At 31.3% G+C, this 21,517-nt stretch overlaps 1 protein-coding gene across 1 annotated transcript; it reads right to left on the reverse strand.

The window, feature by feature from the left end:
• Positions 1 to 3,892: 3,892 nt before the first annotated feature.
• On the reverse strand, positions 3,893 to 8,656 carry LOC114368601 (sorbitol dehydrogenase-like). Its single transcript, XM_028325813.1, has 6 exons — positions 8,457 to 8,656; positions 8,291 to 8,358; positions 7,554 to 7,790; positions 5,802 to 6,092; positions 5,086 to 5,273; positions 3,893 to 4,355 (listed from the first exon to the last, which is right to left on the reverse strand). The coding sequence occupies exons 1-6, from the start codon at positions 8,572 to 8,574 to the stop codon at positions 4,163 to 4,165; spliced, it is 1,095 nt and encodes a 364-aa protein (XP_028181614.1). The 5' UTR covers positions 8,575 to 8,656; the 3' UTR covers positions 3,893 to 4,162.
• Between the last annotated feature and the right edge of the window lie 12,861 nt (positions 8,657 to 21,517).

Below are 21,517 nucleotides of genomic sequence, written 5' to 3' on the forward strand. Positions count from 1 at the left end.
TGCTTGTGAGGTTCCGACAGAAGCTTTTGTTGGAATTCCGGAAATTCCTTGTGTGTTGCTAACTCCTTGTGCAAGTCCTACAAAAAATCACAATTGGGAATTGTTAGTATGAAAAATTCCCCGGAGGGAGGTTCCAAGCGCTTGGATAAGGCATCTGCCGCCGCATTCGCCTTGCCGGCGCGGTACTGGATAGTATAATCATATCCCAACAATTGTGCGAGATATGTCTGCTGCACATGAGTTTGAATCGCTTGCGCCATGAGCTCTTTCAGACTCCTATGATCAGTTAAGATCGTGAAGTGGTGACCCAGAAGGTACTGGTGCCATTTCTTTACGGCTATCGTGATTGCCGCCAGTTCACGCACATAAGTAGATGCCCGGAGCAGCTTCGAGCAAAAAGGCTTGCTAAAGTAGGCGATAGGGTGATGTCGTTGAGAAAGGATCACCCCCATGCCGATACCCAAGACTAGAGCTTTGCACAGTGCCTCCTTCAACTTGAGAAAAGCTTGGTTAGCCGCTATGGTCCAGAGAAACGATTCCTTAGTCAACAAGGCTGTGAGGGGTGCCGCCAATGATGCATACCCCTGAATGAGACACCGATAGAAACCGGAAAGGCCCAAAAAGCCCCTTACGGCTCTGACCGAAGTGGGTGTCGGCTATTGATGCGCAACTTCTACTTTGGCAAGGACAGGCTCAACACCACGTTCTGAAACTATATGGCCAAAATATTCGACCTGTGGAGTCGCAAAGGAGCATTTGGAGAATTTCAGGAAGAAGCTGTGAGCGCGAAGGGTCTGAAAGGCGAGCTTCAGGTGTATCAAGTGGTTAGAAAACGACTTGTTGTAAATTAATATATCATCGAAGAAGACGATGATGAATTTACGCAAGTAAGGTGCAAAGGTAGAGTTCATAGTAGCCTGAAATGACGAAGGGGCATTACATAAGCCGAAAGGCATGACCAAAAACTCATAATGTCCATGATGAGTTTTGAATGCCGTTTTGCTCACATCCGTCGGCGCCATCAATATTTGATGATATCCCTAGAGCAAATCCAATTTGGAGAACTAGCATGCACCCCCCAATTCGTCAAGCAATTCATCAATTGTTGGGATTGGAAAACGATCTTTAATAGTGATCACGTTCAGTGCTCTGTAGTCCATGCAGAAGGGCCAGGTTCCATCTCGTTTTTTGACCAATAACACAGGAGAAGAAAAGGGGCTGGGGCTGGTGCTGGGTCAGATAATGCCATGTTGAAGCATGTGGGTAACTTGAGTTTCAATCTTTTGTTTATGAAAATGAGGATACAGATAAGGACGAACATTAACCGAAAAAGAGTTGGGTGAAAGGTGGATAAAGTGGTTAGTGTTGCGGGAAGGTGGAAGAGTGGAAGAGTGGTAGGTGGTTGAAATAGGGAAGAAAATTGAGTGGTTAAGGCATGGATATCAGGGTGCGGCATGGAAGATGATGAAGCCTGATCATAGACCCTTATGTGGAAGTATTCGACAGCGCTGTGTGTCTGTGTTAAACGGCGGAGCTGAGGTGTAGTAATGGCGAGAAGGAAACTATCTGAATTGCCTTTAAGTTCAATTAAGCTGCCTTGGTAGACAAACTTCATAGACAATGTGTTATAGTCAGTTAACACTGGTCCCAAAGATTTGAGCCACTGAACCCCGAGGACGACATCGACCCCACACAGGGGAAGAACATGAAGGTCCACCATGAATGCCTTGCCCTGCACAAGAATGTCGACATCTCGACACAAATGGTGGCATCCCAGTTCATTTACATTTCCAACCAGCATGCACAATGGCGGAGTGGGTTGAGCTTTCAAGCCCAAAGACTTCAAAAGGCGTTCCTGCACAAAGTTGTGCGTACTCCCTCCGTCAACGAGGATGACGACAAGCTGGTGCAAGATCCGACCCGCGAGTCGTAAGGTTTCTGGAGCGGTTTGTCCCGAAAGGGCATGTAGGCTTATTTGGGTTGGAAGTGGTTCGGTTTGAGGTTGGGTAGAGGTTGGGTTATGTTGTGAGTCGGTGTGGGTAAGAAGGGACGGGTCATCTAAAATAGGGTTGTGTTGTGGGGGTATATTAGGGTTCGTATCCTCAGAAGTGTGGTCCTCATCCGCGGCAAGAAGAAAAAATCGAGGGGCACAACGGTGACCCCTTGTAAACCTTTCGTCGCAATTAAAGCATAAACCGCGCTCCCTGCGGTTCGCAAGTTCCTCGACAGTGAGGCGTCAGACGGGAAGAGGAGGAGGTTTGGCCGAAAAGGGTAAGAGGGGTAGGTTAGGGTTGTTGGTGGAAACAGGGGCTGGTAAGGGTGGAGCAAAGGGAGTTGTGGAAGGTGGTGGGGCAAAGGATGGTCCTGAAGATGCTAAGGCAAAGGTGGGTCCTGGAGGTGGTGAGGCAAAGGTGGATCCTGGCGGTTGTCGGCCACGAAACCCTTTGCGATTTTCGTGGAGCTTGTCTTCAATGAGGCGTGCAAGTCCCGTGACATGCACAAGGGAAAACGGCTGGAGAGCCTGCACCTCGCGACGGATGTTGGGGTCGAGGCTAGAGATAAAGCAGCTGAGGAGAAAGGAAGAGGGCAAACCAACAATCCTGTTGGTGAGGGCTTCGAAGTTGTTCAGGTAGCCCCTTGCTGTCCCTTTTTGTGTCAATTTGCAGAGGAGTCCAGTAGGATCCTCGTACAGCGAGTGGGCAAATCGGGCCTCAATGGCTTGAAGGAAGGAAGGCCAAGTGGTGAGTTGATGGTTTTGCATCATCCACTGAAACCGTGCCAGGGTTGACCCTTCCATGTAGAAGGATGCTATGGTAAGCCTGTCTGACTCAGGGGTTGAATGATATTCAAAAAACTGTGTAATTTTGAATATTCAGCCCGAAGGGTCTAATCCATCAAACCTAGGAACGTCAAGCTTCATTCAAGGAGGGTGATTGTTGGGTGTGTTTGTTGCAGGTATGGCTGAGGAGGAAGAAGGGGTCTGTGAGTGATGGACTGTATGTTCCAGGGCCTTAATACGATGAGTCAAGGCATCAAGTTTTTCGTTGGTGTGAAGGGCGTTGGAAGCAAGTTTGGCCACTGTCTCCTCTAAGCGTTCCATGTTCGATTTAGAACATGTTGTGTCAGCCATGAGAAGAAGGCAATGAAAGCACCAAGTTGTTGTGAACTACAGAACAAGGCTAGGATTTGAGGCCTAGATCCTCCAGAATAAGAGTAAGGAAAAAAACTTGTATTATTTTTCATATCCATTAGAATTACATATCATTTGTTTATATGGATGTTTCAGCCGTAAATTCTAGATACAATTTTCTAATGGATTTTGGCATTTTCTGCCTTGGAGGAATTTGGAAATGCAGTGTTGAGGTGAGACAGCCCATAACGGCACAACGACTCTGAAGAATTGGTAGATTCTGCTTTTGGAAGATTGTTGCCAGCTCATCACTTGGCCACGTAGTCATCCAGGTAACGTGGCCTGTTGCTACCTTGTTTTGGTCTTTCTTCTCCTTTTCTGGTTTCTGTTGCATGCTCTGTTCCTGTTGCATCATCCTCATCATTTGCATTATTCTGTGCGCACTGCTCTGTATTTGGGTTCTCGTTCATAACAGTGGACATATTAGTTCTTGTAATATAATAAACATTCACTCATTGCCCACAAAGAATTAACAATTGTTGGCCACGGTGGTCCTTAAGCAATGAACATGTTAATTCCTTAAGATGACTAATGTAGCCAGCAACCATGATTTCTGAAGAACCACGAATAAAGTTCTTAGAAAGTGAATTATGGATCTAACTCAATCCTACAAAACTGTCTTGTAAGGTGAGTGATAGGCGATGTAGAATCTCCAACAGAAGTTTTAGTACATGTTTAGATAAAAGTTGCAAAAACCTAAAATAACCATGAATAAATGTATTGGAATTTTTTATTGTGCATTGAAATTCTCAATGACTACAGAAAAAAATTGAGGGTTTTCTCATTTACATATTAAGAAAAGGTTTCACCGCATAACTGAATCTGTAGATGCTGCAGTTACCACTCACATGTTTTACAAGTCCTTCTTGAAGCCACCTTATTATCAATACATTGGTATTTAACATGAGCAGGAACATGTAAATTACATACTCTGTTCAAAATAAGACAGTTTGTAAAGTGGCAGTCCAGTATCTAAAGATTGAACATAACCTTGATGGCGTTACCACCACGAGCACTTGTTTCAAAGGCTTCTTCCACTTCCTTTTGAGAAAACCCAAACCTATGAGTTATAAGGGGTTTTACATCGATTTTTCCACTCCTTAGAAACTCAAGGCAAAGAGGCCATGTGTTCATATAGCGAAAAACTCCAAGCACATCAACTTCCCTGTATTATGTATGATAAACCATCACTATCAAACGTTACATGAATGAAGAAAAATTAAGAATTGCAAAAGTAAAACAACGCATATGACATGTATTTTTCTTAAATCATTCGATGTCGTGAAGTGCCTACTAAAATGGATATACAATATATATATATATATATATATATATATATATATATATATATATATATATATATATATATATATATATGTATTTTATCTGGAACTTATGAAACAGCAATACTTCAATTTGCTTCATGTATCCATATCCGATACGTATCCAATACATTTATACTTCAATCTGTGAAGTATCCAAGTATTCCAAGCCTTCAAAAAAGTTATGAAAATCCAATACCACTACATGTGAAACATAGAAGCATGTATAATATAGAAATATAGAAGCATTGTTCCTTGATGAACCAAGAAAGGAATGATATTGATCCCATTCTTATTATGCTAACAATGATTTATAATTTTTATTTTGTTTTTGGCAATGTCCAAGAATTATGTTCTTAATTTGAATTTGCAGAATCACAATTGTATATTTATTTTGTTTTATGATTTTTTATACATATCTAGATATGTATCGAACACGTATCATATCTTATATATTTTTAAAATAATCATATCAGCATATCTAGTAAACGTATTTTATTTGTGCATCATACATAGTCTGTAACAAATGGAATATAAGCTTTTATTAATTATTTTAATAAAATCAAGAAATACCTTGCTGCAGCTGGGGTGAGTGGGACAGTCATTTCAGAATGTCCCATTCCCACTAGACAAACTTTGCCACCTGGCTGAGTAGCACTCAGTGCTGTAGACATGGTTTTGTCAAAACCAGCACAATCAAAGGTAACATCTATATCAGCTCCCATAACCTTCTGTATCTGCACAACTTCTTCAGCCACATCCTGCAAAGCAGTGTATTTAAAATATGGTTTGATTGGTATTCATAGTAGCACCCAGAAATGCACAGTAAATATATAAATGTGTCACACAAACACATTTAAATGGCAAAAACATTACAGAAACCAAGCACTAAAAACTTACTACAGAGTACAGAAGGGAGAGTGAAACAAGTTGTGATGAAACAACAGTTCTTTCAAGGAAAAGAATATATAAAATGTAAACAAAGTGTCAACTGAATATATAGGAAATGATGAATGGAGACAGAAACAGATAACTAGTGAACTGTCAGTTTTGCTTATCACACACCTAACTCTTGACAGCATTGTGTTAAAATACTAGTTTCATTATTTGTTTATTTATTTTTATCAAACCATTGTTTGTGAACAGGCACAGCATCATCAGCCACTAAACATACATGCAAATTACTGTAATGACAGATGCAAATAGTGTTGCAGAATGGGATTGTTCAACATGCTTATTGTTAAAGAAGAAAATATGGAAGACTTTGGGAAACTAAGGATTCTAAATACCTGAATGTTTGTTGAGACTTTAACAATGTCATCGGCACCAAGTGATTTTGCAACAGATAAACGATAGTCATCTACATCCACAATGACAGTCCTGGGTGCCCCAAAAGCACGAGCTGCAAGCATTGTAACAAGTCCTATAGGTCCTGCTCCCATGATTAACACATATGTTTCTGGTCCAATATTAGCTCTCCTACAAGCATGAACACCAACACTTAAGGGTTCACACATTGCTCCCTCCTCTAGGCTCACGTTGTCTGGCAGCTTAAAACATAGGTCTGCAGGATGCACTATCTGTAAAGAGAAAAAGGCAACTCAAACATGGGTTTTCATTGGAGTTTTCACCACATTTGAGTCTAACTACAACATTGTTTTTAAGTGTACCATGCCTAAAATCATGATTATATTGTATTTTACAAGTCATGATTGTTGAAACAACTATTATCTCATACTTAAGAATATACGGCAAAAGTTCATATTTCCAATCACATGGCCAGAAATCAAAGCAATTGAAGTTTTAAACGGAACATTTTCCAATGAAAAAGTCACATATTAACACCGAAGAAAATCATATTAAACATTAAATATCAAACTTGAGTGCTCAAACTTGCCAGCGTATCATCCTTGTAATCTGAGTACATTCATGCAGGTTTTATTCATAACACTTTGAGTAGTCTGTACTCTGTATGGTTCAAAGGTTTGTGCAATTGAATAAATTTTCTCTAAAGAAATCATTTACCTTGTTATAATCATCATACGGCACAAAAACAGGAAGCCAGGTGATGCTTATACAGCATGGAAATTAGATATATGTATGATTTTAACTCTGGATTGAATATAACAAGGACTGTAGCATATAGTAAATTTCATCCCAGAAAATTATAAGATAAGAAGATCTTGGTCTACACAGAAACATTTTCATTGAACTTTAAGGTCACAGCTTGATTTTAAAAAGCATACCCTTCAAACTGCTTTGAGTTTGAGCTTATATAGCAATGTTGTGGAATCAAGAGTCAAAGTGCACGCTGCTTGCTACCATTTTGTTAATGTTATAAAGTAAATCTAAAAATATTGACTTTCTATACATAAAAAAACAATATGAGAATAAGTACAAAGATGAAATGGAATTCTATATTTTCAGTTTCTTCTTTTAGATGTTAGTTAAATCAATGGCAGGAGAGCGAATTGACAGGGACTTCCCACTTGTTATCGAGAGTCATTGACATGATACCAGTGGGTCATTGGCTTCATTTCATCATTTTACTTGTTTCTTCGAAAGTTCCATCAATTCACCTATTCTTAATCTGGGGAAAAAATAAAAAATACTACTGACACATAACATTGAGGGATATGCCATATCTCTCATGATGATGCATATAACAAATAGTCTCAGATATAATATGCTATGTGCCCAAGTAAACGTATAACCATCCAATGTATATTCTTAAATGGTTTGAATTTACACACTTCTAAAACGAAAAGAATTTGTGAAATTATACTGATGATTTGTACAACAGATAACATTACCTATTCCCATATAATTTTGAAACTGAAGTCAAGAATATAAGTAAGTTGAGTTTTTTTAGGATTCTAAGGAAGTTTTGTTAAGTGATGCCGTATTTAATTGCATGAGATTTGGCTTGATCTTGCCATTGTTTCTTTCAAACTCTTATTATTTAGAAAAGCCAAGTATACTTCCAGTTGCACATGACTGAAAGAATAATACTTTTTGAGAAGCTGTGAATTGTTTCAAACCTGATTAGCCAGGGAACCATGAACTGGTGGAGTAGCAAAAAACTTCATATCATCGCATAAGTTATATCGACCCTGTTTGCAGTGGTCGCAACGCCAACAACTGATCCCAGGCTCAATTGCCACACGGTCACCAGGCACCAAACTCTTCACTTGACTGCCAACTTCTTCTATGATCCCAGCACACTCATGACCAATAACCATTGGTTCTTTAACTATAAAGTGAGCACACCTCAGTGTCTGAAAGTAAATGAAACAACAAAAATTGAAACTTTCCACTAGAGAAAACATAGATAAACGCAGGAAATAACCCCTCCAATATAAATTTCCAACCAAAACAAGATCTGAAATCCTCTTGTCTTACCCAAACGTGGAAATAAAAAAAATTACCCATCTAATCAATCATAGATTGCTCATTTAACTCAATAGATTTCTTAGCAAATTAATTACAGACATAGATCATCAAACACCTCCAACATAACTTCATCTTTCTTTTTTCTACTGAAATCAGATGTAATAGGATGTGGGTGTTCATGGATTGGATCGGTTTTGATAAGAAAAATCATCTGATTAAATCACATCGGTTTTCTTAATTCATCATCCAATCAGTTCTCTTTACAATTTAAATCCAATCCAATCCAAAGCAGGTTGGATTGAATCGATTTTCAGTTTTATTCTTCCTTTTATTTTTCATTGGAGAAAGTATTAAACAGATAGTAAGATATCTATCAAATATCTACCTTGAGGTAGTGAACATCACTCCCACAAATACCAACAGCCTTCATTCTAACTCTGACATCATGGGGTCCTTCCAAAACACATAATTAAGTAAGCCAATGACTTGAAAATAAGCTTAGAGGATAGTAAATGCAATCATCATCAATTAAGGAATTTGAAAATGAATACCCAAAGTAGGAAGCTTGAAAGGCTGAATCTTGAGAGAGTTTATTCCAACAAGCCAAGCAGCCATATTCTCTTCTTTGCCTTCTCCATGTTCATCAATTGACATTCCCCCCTTACCCATTTCCTCTCTCTCTCTCTCTCTATTCTCAAAAAGTTTTCGGAGATAATAAGACTTACGGTACAGTGCTGTCAGTTCTAAGTGGCTGTGCTATCACTTGAATCCACTTATAACTTTTATAAGTGCCCTTTTTGGTTCATTGGTATTTTAGTCATGATATATGTTTTTTTTATTTAGTACAAATTTATAGTAAATAAATATTTTTATTATATAAATTATGCTAAAATTAAATTTGTAATAAGTAAATATACTTTTTTACTATATAGTTACTCATTTCGTTACATAATAAGTGTTATTTTAAGTTTTTTTTATTAAAAAAACTAATAAATAAATGAAAGAGATTAATAATTGTACGAAACTAACTTTGTAATTAATATTAGTGAAAAAATGGTTAATATTACATTACAATGATAGTACTTATTTAGAGTAATTAATATTAGTGAAAAAATTATTAATATTACATTAAAATGATAGTAGTATGAGTGAAAAAGTAATTAATATTATATTAAAAAGATAAAATAACACTTATTTTAAGATTTATTTATTTATTTTACATAACTTTTTATGAGACAAATGAAGTTTATTTTTAACTTACAAAAACTATTTTAAGCTGTGATATAATTGTTTTTAACTATTAACGGTTTGTTTTAAGAAAATATTAAAATTAATTTAAAGGTAAAGTAAAATATGGAAAACTGAGAGGAAAAATAATTAACAAGATCCGGTATATAAATAAACACGAAAAAATATTATAAATTGAGATTATTCTTTAAGTTTTAGTATTGTGTAAGAAAAATATTAATTTACCTGTTTATTTTTATTGTGTCAGATATTATGGTGTTCTTCTAATTTAGATAGACTAATTTCTTATTATTGACTTTGACTAAAGTTTATTTAAAATTACAATTTTTTTATAGTTTTTGCATGTTATTTTATGAATTTTACTCATATTTTTATAATTTTTAATAAATTTTACATAAAGGAGTGTTAAAAAAAATTGACAGAATATGTTACTTGGCCCTTTTCATGTTGTAATTTATAATGAGGAAAGTAAATTATTATTAGTTCTGTTTTTTATATATAGAAATTAGATTTAATTGCAAAATCCGTTCTTTTATTTTGCCAAATCTATTCCCTTTTTTTAATTTAGTATCTGAAGCCTATATGGAATTTTTTGAGATTTCATAGAATCTATTCAAAAAATTTATATCTTGTTTTGATATATAATTGAATATGTATTCTTATAAATAAACAATTTTTGTTATACATATAAAACTAAAGAATGCTGTTTTTTTCTATTATTTGTTATTTTATAATATTCTAATGAATATTTATTTTCATTTTTATTATTAGTTATTAGAATATTTTTTATTATTAGAAAGAATAAATAAAATTGAAAAAAATAAAAAAAAATCAATAAAATTAAAATTCTCGCGGTCGAATATTTACTCTTTTATTATCAATCAAATTCAGATGTAATATAGGGCACAACTCCTAAAAAAAGGATTGTTTTTGGGTTTCTTTCGCCATTTTATTATCTTTTAAAATATTTATATATGTGATTTAATAATATTTTTTACTTATATTAATATATTCTTGATATTTATTATAATAGTATTTTTTTATTTATATTTAAATTTATTTAATTAGGTATGTAAATTTTTTAAAAAATTAAATTATACAGTAAAGATATGTAATTAAGTAAAATGACAGTATTTTTCATTTTTTAAAATATTTATGTATGTGATTTATTGACATTATTTTTTTATTTTATAATAAATAACATGAATATCTTAATATAAATAAAAAAAATGTTGTTAAAATATTATTTTAAAAGATAAATATAATATATAAAATAAAAAATTGAAATAAATATACATATTCTAATTTACATGAAAATATAATTTAATTTTATATATTATATTTTAAAAGATAATATATATGATGATAAAAATAAAATAAATTAATTTTAAAATATTTTGCATAAAGTTGATATTAATATTGTATTTAGTACTAAATAATTAAATGAATACTTGGGTGTAGTGGTAAAAAAATGTGTTTTTAATTCCTTCCACAAATATTATTAAAGTTCTTTTTTAAGAGGACGAGTTTTACAATTTTAAGCCTATAAATTATTAGTCGTTTTCTTCATATATTATTAAGTATTATTTATTTTTATCAACAAATGAATGTTGGTTTTGTGTTTGATATTGGGTTGTTCTCATCTATAAGTTTCGGCTGTGCATATCCTCTCAATCACTGTCTATTGCTATATTGGGCTTTCAGATAACGTTGGACCATGCTTCTGTTGGGTTTATTTTATGGGAATTGGTAGGGGCACCTAGCAAGATTGCTGGTGCACCCAGCAATTTTTTAAAATTCCCAAAATACCCCTTAACGTTTCTGCGGAAGAACCTTCTTCCGTGCTATTTCGCGGAAGAACTTTTTCCGCAGAAAGTCACGGAAGAACCTTCTTCCGTGAGTTAATTTATTTTTTTAATTTTTAAATTTTTGGATTATTTTGTATTTGTCTATGTTATTTTGTATTTTGTGTTTTACTATTAAAAAATTTAGTGTATATTTAATTCAGGTTATTATTACAAAATAAAAAATATTTATTTAATACGTATTAAATTTTGTAATAGTAAAAAAATTTGTGAAAGTAAATATTTTTTATTTTTAAAAGAATATACGGATTAAATATTTTTTATTTAATCTAGGCAACTATTACAAAATTTAATGTATACTTAATTTGGATTATTATTACAAAATTTAATGCATTAAATATTTTTGTAATAGTAACCCGAATTAAAGCATTAAATATTTTTTATTTAATTCGGTTTACTATTATAAAATTTAATGCATTAAATATTTTTGTAATAGTAACCATACTTAAATATGCATTAAATATTTTTTATTTAATTCGGGTTACTATTATAAAATTTAGTTCATATTTAATTTGGGTTATTATTACAAAATAAAAAATATTTATTTAATATATATTAAATTTTATAATAGTAAAAAATTTGTGATAGTAAATATTTTTTATTTTTAAAAAATATACGGATTAGATAGGTTTTATTTAATCTGGGTTACTATTACAAAACTTAATGTATACTTAATTTAGATTACTATTACAAAATTTAATGCATTAAATATTTTTGTAATAGTAACCCAAATTAATGCATTAAATATTTTTTTATTTAATTCGGGTTACTATTATAAAATTTAATGTGTGAAATATTTTTGTAATAGTAACCAGAATTAAATATTTTTTATATAAATTCGGATTATTATTACAACATTTAGTGCATATTTAATTCGGGTTATTATTACAAAATAAAAAATATTTATTTAATATATATATTAAATTTCTAATAGTAAAAAAATTTGTAATAGTTAATATTTTTTATTTTTAAAAAATATACAAATTAAACAATACATAGGTTATTAGCGCAATGCTATAATTAACTGGGATAATGAGCCAATTAGGTTATAAAATAAATAATGTTACTATATATATCACTACAATTTCTAATGCATATTTAATGTGCATGTAAATTTAAATAATAAATTTTATGATAATTAATTTTGATATAAATCATATGAATTATTTAATTTGTATATATTTTTTTAAAATAAAAAATATTTACTATCACAAATTTTTTACTTTTACAAAATTTAATATATATTAAATAAATATTTTTTATTTTATAACAGTAATCCGAATTAAATATGCATTAAATTTTGTAATAGTAACTCGAATTAAATAAAAAAAAATATTTAATGCATATTTAATTCTTGTTACTATTACAAAAATATTTAATGCATTAAATTTTGTAATAGTAACCCGAATTAAATAAAATATATTTTATGCATTAATTCGGATTACGTTTACAAAAATATTTAATGCGTTAAATTTTGTAATAGTAATCAAAATTAAATATATATTAAATTTTATCATGATAATCCAAATTAAATAAAAAATATTTAATTCGTATATTTTTTTAAAAATAAAAATTATTTACTATCACAAAATTTAATATATATTAAATAAATATTTTTTATTTTGTAATAATAACCTGAATTAAATATGCATTAAATTTTGTAATAGTAAAATACAAAATACAAAATAATCCAAAAATTTAAAAAACAAAAAAGCAAATTAATTCACGGAAGAAGGTTCTTCCGCAGTTGAAAATAACAACAGCGAAACAACCTTCTTCCGTGCGATCTCGCGGAAGAACCTTCTTCCGTGCGATCTGGTTCTTCCGCAGGAATTCACGGAAGAAGGTTCTTCCGCTGTTTGTTATTTTCAACTGCGGAAGAACCTTCTTCCGTGGCTTCCACAAGATGACAAGAAAAAAAGATTCTTTCGCAGTTCAAAATCGCGTTTTTTAAATAAGGACAATTTTGTTCATTCACATAATTGCTGGGTGCACCTAACAACTCCCTTATTTTATTCACATAATGTTATAAGTCACGCCAGCTGTGATATGAATCATGCCAAAATAAAGCTACTTATTTCTCTCTATTTTTTCATAGACATTAAACTGTCATATATCTGAGAATGATTTTCAATTACCATTTATTAAAAAAATAATAACTAATAATATTTATAAATAATTATATACTACAAAACTACTGTAAGTGTTTCTAAAAAAATAAAACTGAACTTAAGTGTTTATCACAGTGTATGCAAAAGGATATGAATGGGGGAGACCATTGGTTATCCTGCAGTTGTGGAACATCAAGAGTGCGTTCTTGCAGTAGAAAAAACTAATCTATGCACTCAATGGTAAACATCAATAGTTTTGATCCTTTTTTGGAACATAAGCAACAGGGTCTAAGTTCCGAGATAAATTACAGTGTGTTGTTCTTTTAAATTTTTTGTTTTATTCTTATTTTATTATAAGTACTAATGTAAGATTTTTATATTATTTAAAACATGAAATTACTTACCAGAGCATCAAGATTAGTATTTACTAGCAACCAATTTTTTTTATTGTATTATTCACTTTTTTTTTTACTGAATGCTATTTACCCACATGTTATGTCTGAAATGATATAAGTTTGTTTCCTTAAAAACATGAAATTAGAAAAAAAAATAAAGAGTTTAAATTTAATTATTATTTTTGTAAAAAATTAATACAATTTAATAGGGATGTTTTTAGTGTAATTTGATGCGATTTTGACTTAAAATTAATCCGACAAGAAAGTTAAGTGGAGTGTGATTTGATTTAATTTAAATTATTTATGAAATCCAAACCGAAAGAAAACAATCTTTTTGAGTTTGGTTGGGTTTGATTTGTGCAGTTTGAAAATTTTTCTAATATGTATCAAAAGATGGTTAAAAAATTGTTATTAATTAAATAAAATTTGAATAATAACTAGTTCAAAAACAATCAACAAAGATAAATAAACAACAAAATTTTATAACAATTGAACTTAAAGTAAAACAATAATTATTTTCAAGTTAAATAATATAATTCTTGAAAAGTAACTATTCAACTTAAAAATAATCATTTAACTTAAATAATAAACTATTCAACTTAAGTAAAAATTATACATAATACTTACTTTTAAGTTCTAATGACTAAATTTAAAAAAAAAATAATAAAACAATGTTGATAATACTTGTTTCCAATCATGTATACCTAAAAGTAGATATCCAATAACAAAACATTAATTACAAGTTACATCCATAATTTTTAGGATGTTTGCTATTTAATTTAGTTTGGTTTTCGATTGTTAAATCGCAAACTAAATTGAACCGTACAGTTTTAAAAATAAAAAAACTGAATGAAAACAATAACCATTGGGTTTTCTGTGAGTTTTTTTATTGATTTTTTATTTTACGCTCAATTTAATTCGGTTATGAAGACTCTACTGTTAAATAATTAAATCACATCTTAAATATAAATTATAATATAGTTATCATAATAATAATTAATATTTTAAGTATTAACAATATCAAAAACATTATACCAATATTCCTTCCTTTCTTTCTTCTCACATCACACTGCGCCATTGGAAGCCCTTGAACAACGAAGAACGAAGTAGCAACGTCCCTCTCAATATTTAGATTCAGCTTTGTTCCCTCTGTCTTGCCTAATCTTTTTCTTAATTATTGTAACTTGTAACAATCTCTTTCTTCATGGGGAGAGAGGAGGGTCATAGGTCCCTATTTGTTTTGATATTTTCTTTTGTAAATGTAACAATTGGCAGGGTTCTCTAAATAAACATATCATAAATAAATAACCAGCTCATTCAGAGAACAAAGTATCAATCATTCATTTTCTTCATACTTAAAAAGTATATCCAACCCGCACTTTTATCTGTTTATATATACAAATGTATACCTACAACCTAACTTTTCCTAATGCACTTGTGATTTTTATCTTTGTTTTTTCCATTCCATTTTCAACTTCTCTGCATTTGTAATAAGAATGGATCAGAGAATAGAGAGAAAAAGAACGAATTGGGGAGAAACAATATTGTTTTATGTGAAAGAAAAAGCCATCACAGTATGTGTTGCAAGATAACCCTCAAACTGTTAGACCAAGGAATTATTGCACAAATACAGTACAGGACTTTGAAAGCCTGAGATGGTGTTTTATATTTGAGAGTTTCTATTATTTATTTTTAATGCTATTTAGCACCAAATGCCCCGTTTTCCATCCTGCCATTTATTTCATGCACATGAAAAACCCTTTTAGTAGCATAGCTGGTTTCTTCATGTAAGCATTAGCATTTCAAGATAGAAATTTAAAATACAAGGCTTTGACATAAAATATGCGTATTGTCTCTCACAGTTACTTGCATAAAGTTGGATAGAGAATATATTGCTGCAAAACCTATTGAAATTGCTGAGACACATCATAATACAAGTGGCCAGAATGTTATGATATGAAGAGATTTAATTCATTGGAAAGCAAAACTGACTAAGACTTGGTCATTTGCAAGGTACCTTGCAGTAAAGTGTTGCTTCTTGCTGATCCGGGTTATGCAAACTTCTTGATAACTGAAGAGGATTCTCACCTTGTGAATGCCTAAATTTGTGTCTACCCTCTTAATGATTCATTGGCATATATTACCACTATTCTCTGAAAGTTAGTTCCCCAGTTGTGATTCTTAAACTTTTCCCCTGAGGATAACAATTAGACTTCACTTAAACCTTCGTGAATAGGTCAAGAATCAAGATCTTCACTTAAATCTTTCTAACATGGCATCTTATTCATGGAACACATGGATTTCGCTTCCCTTGTTAGAAAGATCATCAAGTAATTGTTTAGTAATTTAACAAAGTTAGATTGAAGGACGAAAGATTGGGTATGATGGAAGAACGAAAAGTGGAGGTTTTAAAGTTAGGGGAAAAAATAATCAAAAGTTGGCAATTTTATATAAGGAAAAAAAACCCATTAACTTAAAAGAAAAAAAGATACTGCACAACTGAAAAACGAAAAGCTAGAATATTGATAAAATTTAATGCTTTAAATATTATTTTCCTGTAATTTAGTGTTTTTTTCATTTTCTTTCTTATAATTTTGTTTCGTTTTAATCTTTTGGGAAATGTATTTATTTTATTTATGGTCCTTAAAGTGCCTTTTTTCAACGTTCAAAGTATGATTTTTTATTGTTCATGTCTAAAATATTTTAAGAAAGAAAAATAAAACAATATATTTTGTAAGGATTAAAATAATTTTTTTACATGAACAAAAAATGAAAAAAAAAATCTTAAATTTTAGGAACGAGAAAGGTATTTAAGTCAAATTTAATTATATGAAAACAGATGTTGGAGGGAATAAAGTGATATAAATTAATCATAAACTTAATATGAATATTAAATCACTATGGTTCTGTTTGAATAAAAAATTTCATAAGTATTTACAGAAAAAAAAAAGAGAAGATAAAATAAATTGAATTTTTCTTATAAATTAAAATCAACTTATGAATATCAAATTTTAAAGAAATTAGATGAGAGAACTTGTAAAAATTGATATGATTTAATGTGAATATAATTACATAAAATACTTTTTAGATCTTTCAATTTTTTTAAATTAGGAGGACGGATTAGGATTTTAAAAAATTATTTTAATATAAAAAAATATTATAAATTTTAAAAGATTTTGTAAGAATATAATGACTTTTAAGATTTTTTAAAAGACTTTTATGATTAAGATTTCATAATTCAAATTTTAATGAATTCATAAAATATGAATTCATAATATTTAAAAGAATATTATGAATTATTAATATTTTAAAGGACTTTGTGAATTTTTAAAAAATATTTAAAATTATTAATAAAAATCCATAAATTTTATACACCTAACACTTTAAATAAAACTCATCTTATACAAAGAATCATAAATCTATTACCTAACAAATTAATTTCTCCTAACATATTTACTAGCACAATAGACTCATTTCTCTTCGATCATATTAACTATATAAAAATTATATACCAGTAGCATGGATACTTATAGTTATCCCCACAATAACGATCCCACCAAAAAAAAAAATTATGAATATCTATCGCTTTCAACAAAGACACAAGGGATTATGTATGATGAGAAAAGAAAAATATGTCAATTGACCGGAAAAGAAAGAAAGAAAGTCTATGAAATTTGAAGGGTTTGGATGAGATTATTTAATGTGTATTTTCTACTAAAAAGTATCACAAAATCCATTAAAATTCACCCTAAGAAATAATACATCAAAATTTGTAAACTTTTAAATACCCAAAGATTTTTTTAAGTTATAAAAAATCTTAATTGAATACCAACATATTTTATTAAATTTCTTAAAAAATCCTAACAATTTTGAATGAATATCACAAAACTTATTTCCATTATTCGAAAATCTAGATTAAAAACTTCTAGACTTTTTTCAAAAAAAAAAAAAAAGTCTTTTAAAATAATCCTAGTTAAATACACCCTAGGTTTAGTCCCAATATTTTAAAATGATGATTTCAGCCCTCATAATTTTTATAATTGGTGAACTTCATCATTCATCCTAGTATCCTAAGTTTCATAAAAAATGACAAAGTTCTCTAATTATAAAATATGAAGAACAAAATCATTATTTTTAAAAGTTTAGGTGTTAAAATCACTTGAACAAAAAATTGAGAAACTTTTTGTTTTACGGAAACATATTTAACTCATTTCGTTCAAAACCAAAGAGTCAATACAAGTAATTGCATGATAAGAAGTGTGGAGACTAGTAAAAATGGTGTTTCCCTAACTAGTTTACGGGCAACACCATTGGCTTGTCTCCTAGCAAACACAATTGAATAAAATGTATTCATAGCAAGCATACTACAACAATTGGATCAAATTTTCCAGTTCTGAAACTTCCTTCTTTGGGCTTCTAATCTTCTCTACAACTCTCTTAGAATTGTGCCCAAATGTGATGTTATTCATACCCAACGACATGGAAAAACGAATAGCTCCTCTAAGTGCTTAAGCCTCACCTTGAATAACTGACTGACAAGGCTTCATGAAATTTGTCCTTACCACAATAACTCTGGCCTTCTCATCTCTCATATATGCAAGTGCCCATTCCAGTAATGTTGAGAACCTCTCTGAAACTAGCATCTACATTGCACTTTAATGTTCCTGGTTGTGGAGGTTCCCAGCTATCACCGTTGCTAGTATTATCCTTATTCGTCCAAGTCTGTCACAGATTTGTTATTCCATAGCATATCATTTCTTCTTCGCCAAATACTCCACAATAGCATCGTTACCCTCTTCCTTTGTCGGGAAAAATTTAAAGATTAGACTAGACAAACTATCAACCTCAAGGAAAAGGTTATTAATAGCTTGTGATAGACGATCGAGTCTCTCCCAGCACCCTTCATTCTTTGTGCAATCAACAAAAATGTGTAGTGCGTTTTCAATTTGGTTTTCACAGAGGGGACACAACGTGGAACATTGTACACCTCGAGATCACAACTAATGGTAGGCAATCAGAACAAAGCCCCCAAAGAAACAGTTTAACCCGTTGCCAATCATATTCCAATCTCCTTCCCTACTCAAACCTCCATAGTCCATCGGATTTTCCATAATGATTTTGTACGCACTGCATATATTATACTCCCCATCACCCTTATGCATCCAAATGATTTTATCATTGTCTATATTCTACAAAATTTGAAGGAAAACATGCATGTCCTCTGGTTAAAGATTTGATTAATCAGCTCCAAGTTTCAACTTCCATGAGAAGCATCAATAATGTTTGATACTTTCAAATTTTCAAGCCCACTAATATAATAGGAGTTTTAATGTACAAATTCTTTTCCATTCTCAACCAAGGTTCATCCCAAATACCAACATGTGAACCATTACACAACTTTCATCTATATCCTTCCTTTATGACCATTCTAGAAGAACATATGTAGTTTTTTGCATCATTTAAAAGTTAATCATTCTAATTGTGAATTATAATAATCAAACTTCTTTCAACCAACACTAGAATCAAGTGAAAAGGAATTTCATTTTTCATTCATAAGGTAACAGGTTCAAATATTGTAAACGAAGAAAATAATTGTTTAAAAGAAAAATCCCCCCTTCAATAAGTATTTACAGAGAGGATAGTTGGATTTCAGAATTGTGGTTGTGTTGGTCTTATTGTAAGGGCTGGGTACCCTTGTACCCATTATCCTCTTTATAATATTTACATGCTTATTTTGCTAACAAGAAAAAAAAAATAATCCATTAAAAAAAATGTAGGAAAATTATTCAAAACTTAAAGTTAGATATAAAAGATTTCCCATTAAAAACTTCTTTAAATTTATTTGTGTGCAATACTACCAAAAGTCATAATAATTAAAAAGGTGGAAAAAACTATTGAATCTGAATTAGGCATGAAAAATTACTTTGTACTAATGGGTCTCGCTCCAAACTCGTCCTGACTTTGACAAAAAATACATGTTTTAATCTGATTTGTATAACATTCCAATTTTTCATGTGTGTGTGATAGACAGTGTTATTGCTTTGTTGTATAATTGGATAGTGTTTTTAGACTATTGAAATGGTAGAAAATGAGATGTTACCTTAGGATACCTAAGCATGGTTAAACTCTTAAATTTTTAACCTAAAGTCTAGAAAAAATAAGGATAATTAAGAGAAAATCCTCTAGTCAAATAATGGTCAACTCATTAATGACCTAGATGTTAATAATTGATTTTGCTTTAAAAATAGAAATTAGAAGAAAATTAGTAACTAATTTAAGTAAGGTTAAAAATTAAGTGGGGATAATTAAGGTTAATTAATGGTAATCTAGATTTCATAGAATTAGAAAAGGAGTAATTAAGTCATAAGAGTTTAAAGTGGAGAGCATTTTCATAAATGATTATACAACTAGTTTAAAAATAGAATTTGAGTTTAATTAGTTGCTGACTAATTAAAGTGTCTAATTATATGATGTAGAATAATTAAAATAAGTTATGTAACATCCTAAAAATTTACAACTCAAACTAACAGAGAAAACTCTGTGTTGTCTCATCTGTGCGCTATGAATTTAATTTCAGTAGTTATATTTTTTAATTATAGAATTTCATGCTATGTATATATATTTATGTGATTGTTTTAGTAAAACTTGACAGAGAAATAGAAACAACCTGAGCTAGATTTCCATTTGTGCAAGAATTGCATTGTGTATTGAGTCGCAGTGTAATTTTTCCTTGTGTAAGGTTTACTCTGAATACACGTATTACTAGGAATGTTAGCATAGTAATCAAGATGTTTAGGATAAAATTTACTAGTTTTGGTAAAAAGTAAGAATACTCATTTTTGGCAAAACTCTACTTTAACTTTTTTAAGTGAAAATTTCAAAAGTGAAGCACACCACATTTGGCAGTGATGCATGCGCTTTCCATAGCTGATGAATGGTTATTCATGAATCAAAATTGAGTAATTAAGATTGGCCAACACCTTAATCCAATGGACCATGTTCTAAGGTTCTTTTATAAGTTCATTTACACTCCAAAATTCACCATTCATGCTCGTTCTTCCTCTTCTTTACGAGCTGGTTAAGAGGGAAGGAAACACCATTTCCACTCTTCTTCCAAGCTTTACCAAGTGTTCTTGAGTCCTTCTTCATCAAGCTTAGGTATGTGATTATAGTCTATCTGTGAAATGGTGAGGTGTATGGTTATGTTCCACATTTGTGAGATAGTGAAGTTTATGTTTAGAAATGGATGATCTATAGGATACACTGGGGTATAGTGGGCAGAGAGGTTCGACGAACCTAGGGTAATTAGCGAGTGGTAACTACTTGGCATTTGGTGCACTCATTTGGCGTGGGGAATTCACAGTCCTCACTTTGCTATTCCTGATGGGCTTCGAGACTATACTTTTTGGAGTTGGGAGCTTGGGAATCGGTATACGTTGTACCCGTATGTGATGATCATTCCCAACTGTCACCCATGTGGTTGTGTAAGACTGCCAATACCTAGGAGGCTTGGTGACATTGTTGGGCCTTTTATGTGCCGAGTGTGACAGACATTTGTGTCTGGTGTGATTATCGATGTTGTCAAGTGTAGTATTTCGTTGTGTCAAGAGTGATAGTCAGTGGTATTAAGTACTATAGTCATTTATGTCAAGTGTGACAGTTATGCACTCTAGGGCATCAAGAGTGTTGTTTGCCTAGAAATTATGCCATGGTTATGTATTTGTATCCTCTATGTGTTGTTTGTGACGTTTGAGGAGCAGAAGACTCACCCCTACAACCAACAACTTTCATGTACCGACGTTAGGGGAGACCATGATGATCTCATGCTTGTAGAGATAGAGGAGTACAAATAGCTATTGTGGCAGTTAAAGCCTTTATCTAAGGAGGATGAGGATGATCCTTTTAAGGATCTGTATTAGATATAGTTTGGTACCTTGGGTTGGGTAGATGTCTACTCTAAGACCTAGGTTTTCTTTTGGATGTATCCATTTTA

The sequence above is a fragment of the Glycine soja genome, chromosome 9 (assembly GCF_004193775.1).
Source record: "Glycine soja cultivar W05 chromosome 9, ASM419377v2, whole genome shotgun sequence".
NCBI lineage: Eukaryota > Viridiplantae > Streptophyta > Magnoliopsida > Fabales > Fabaceae > Glycine > Glycine soja.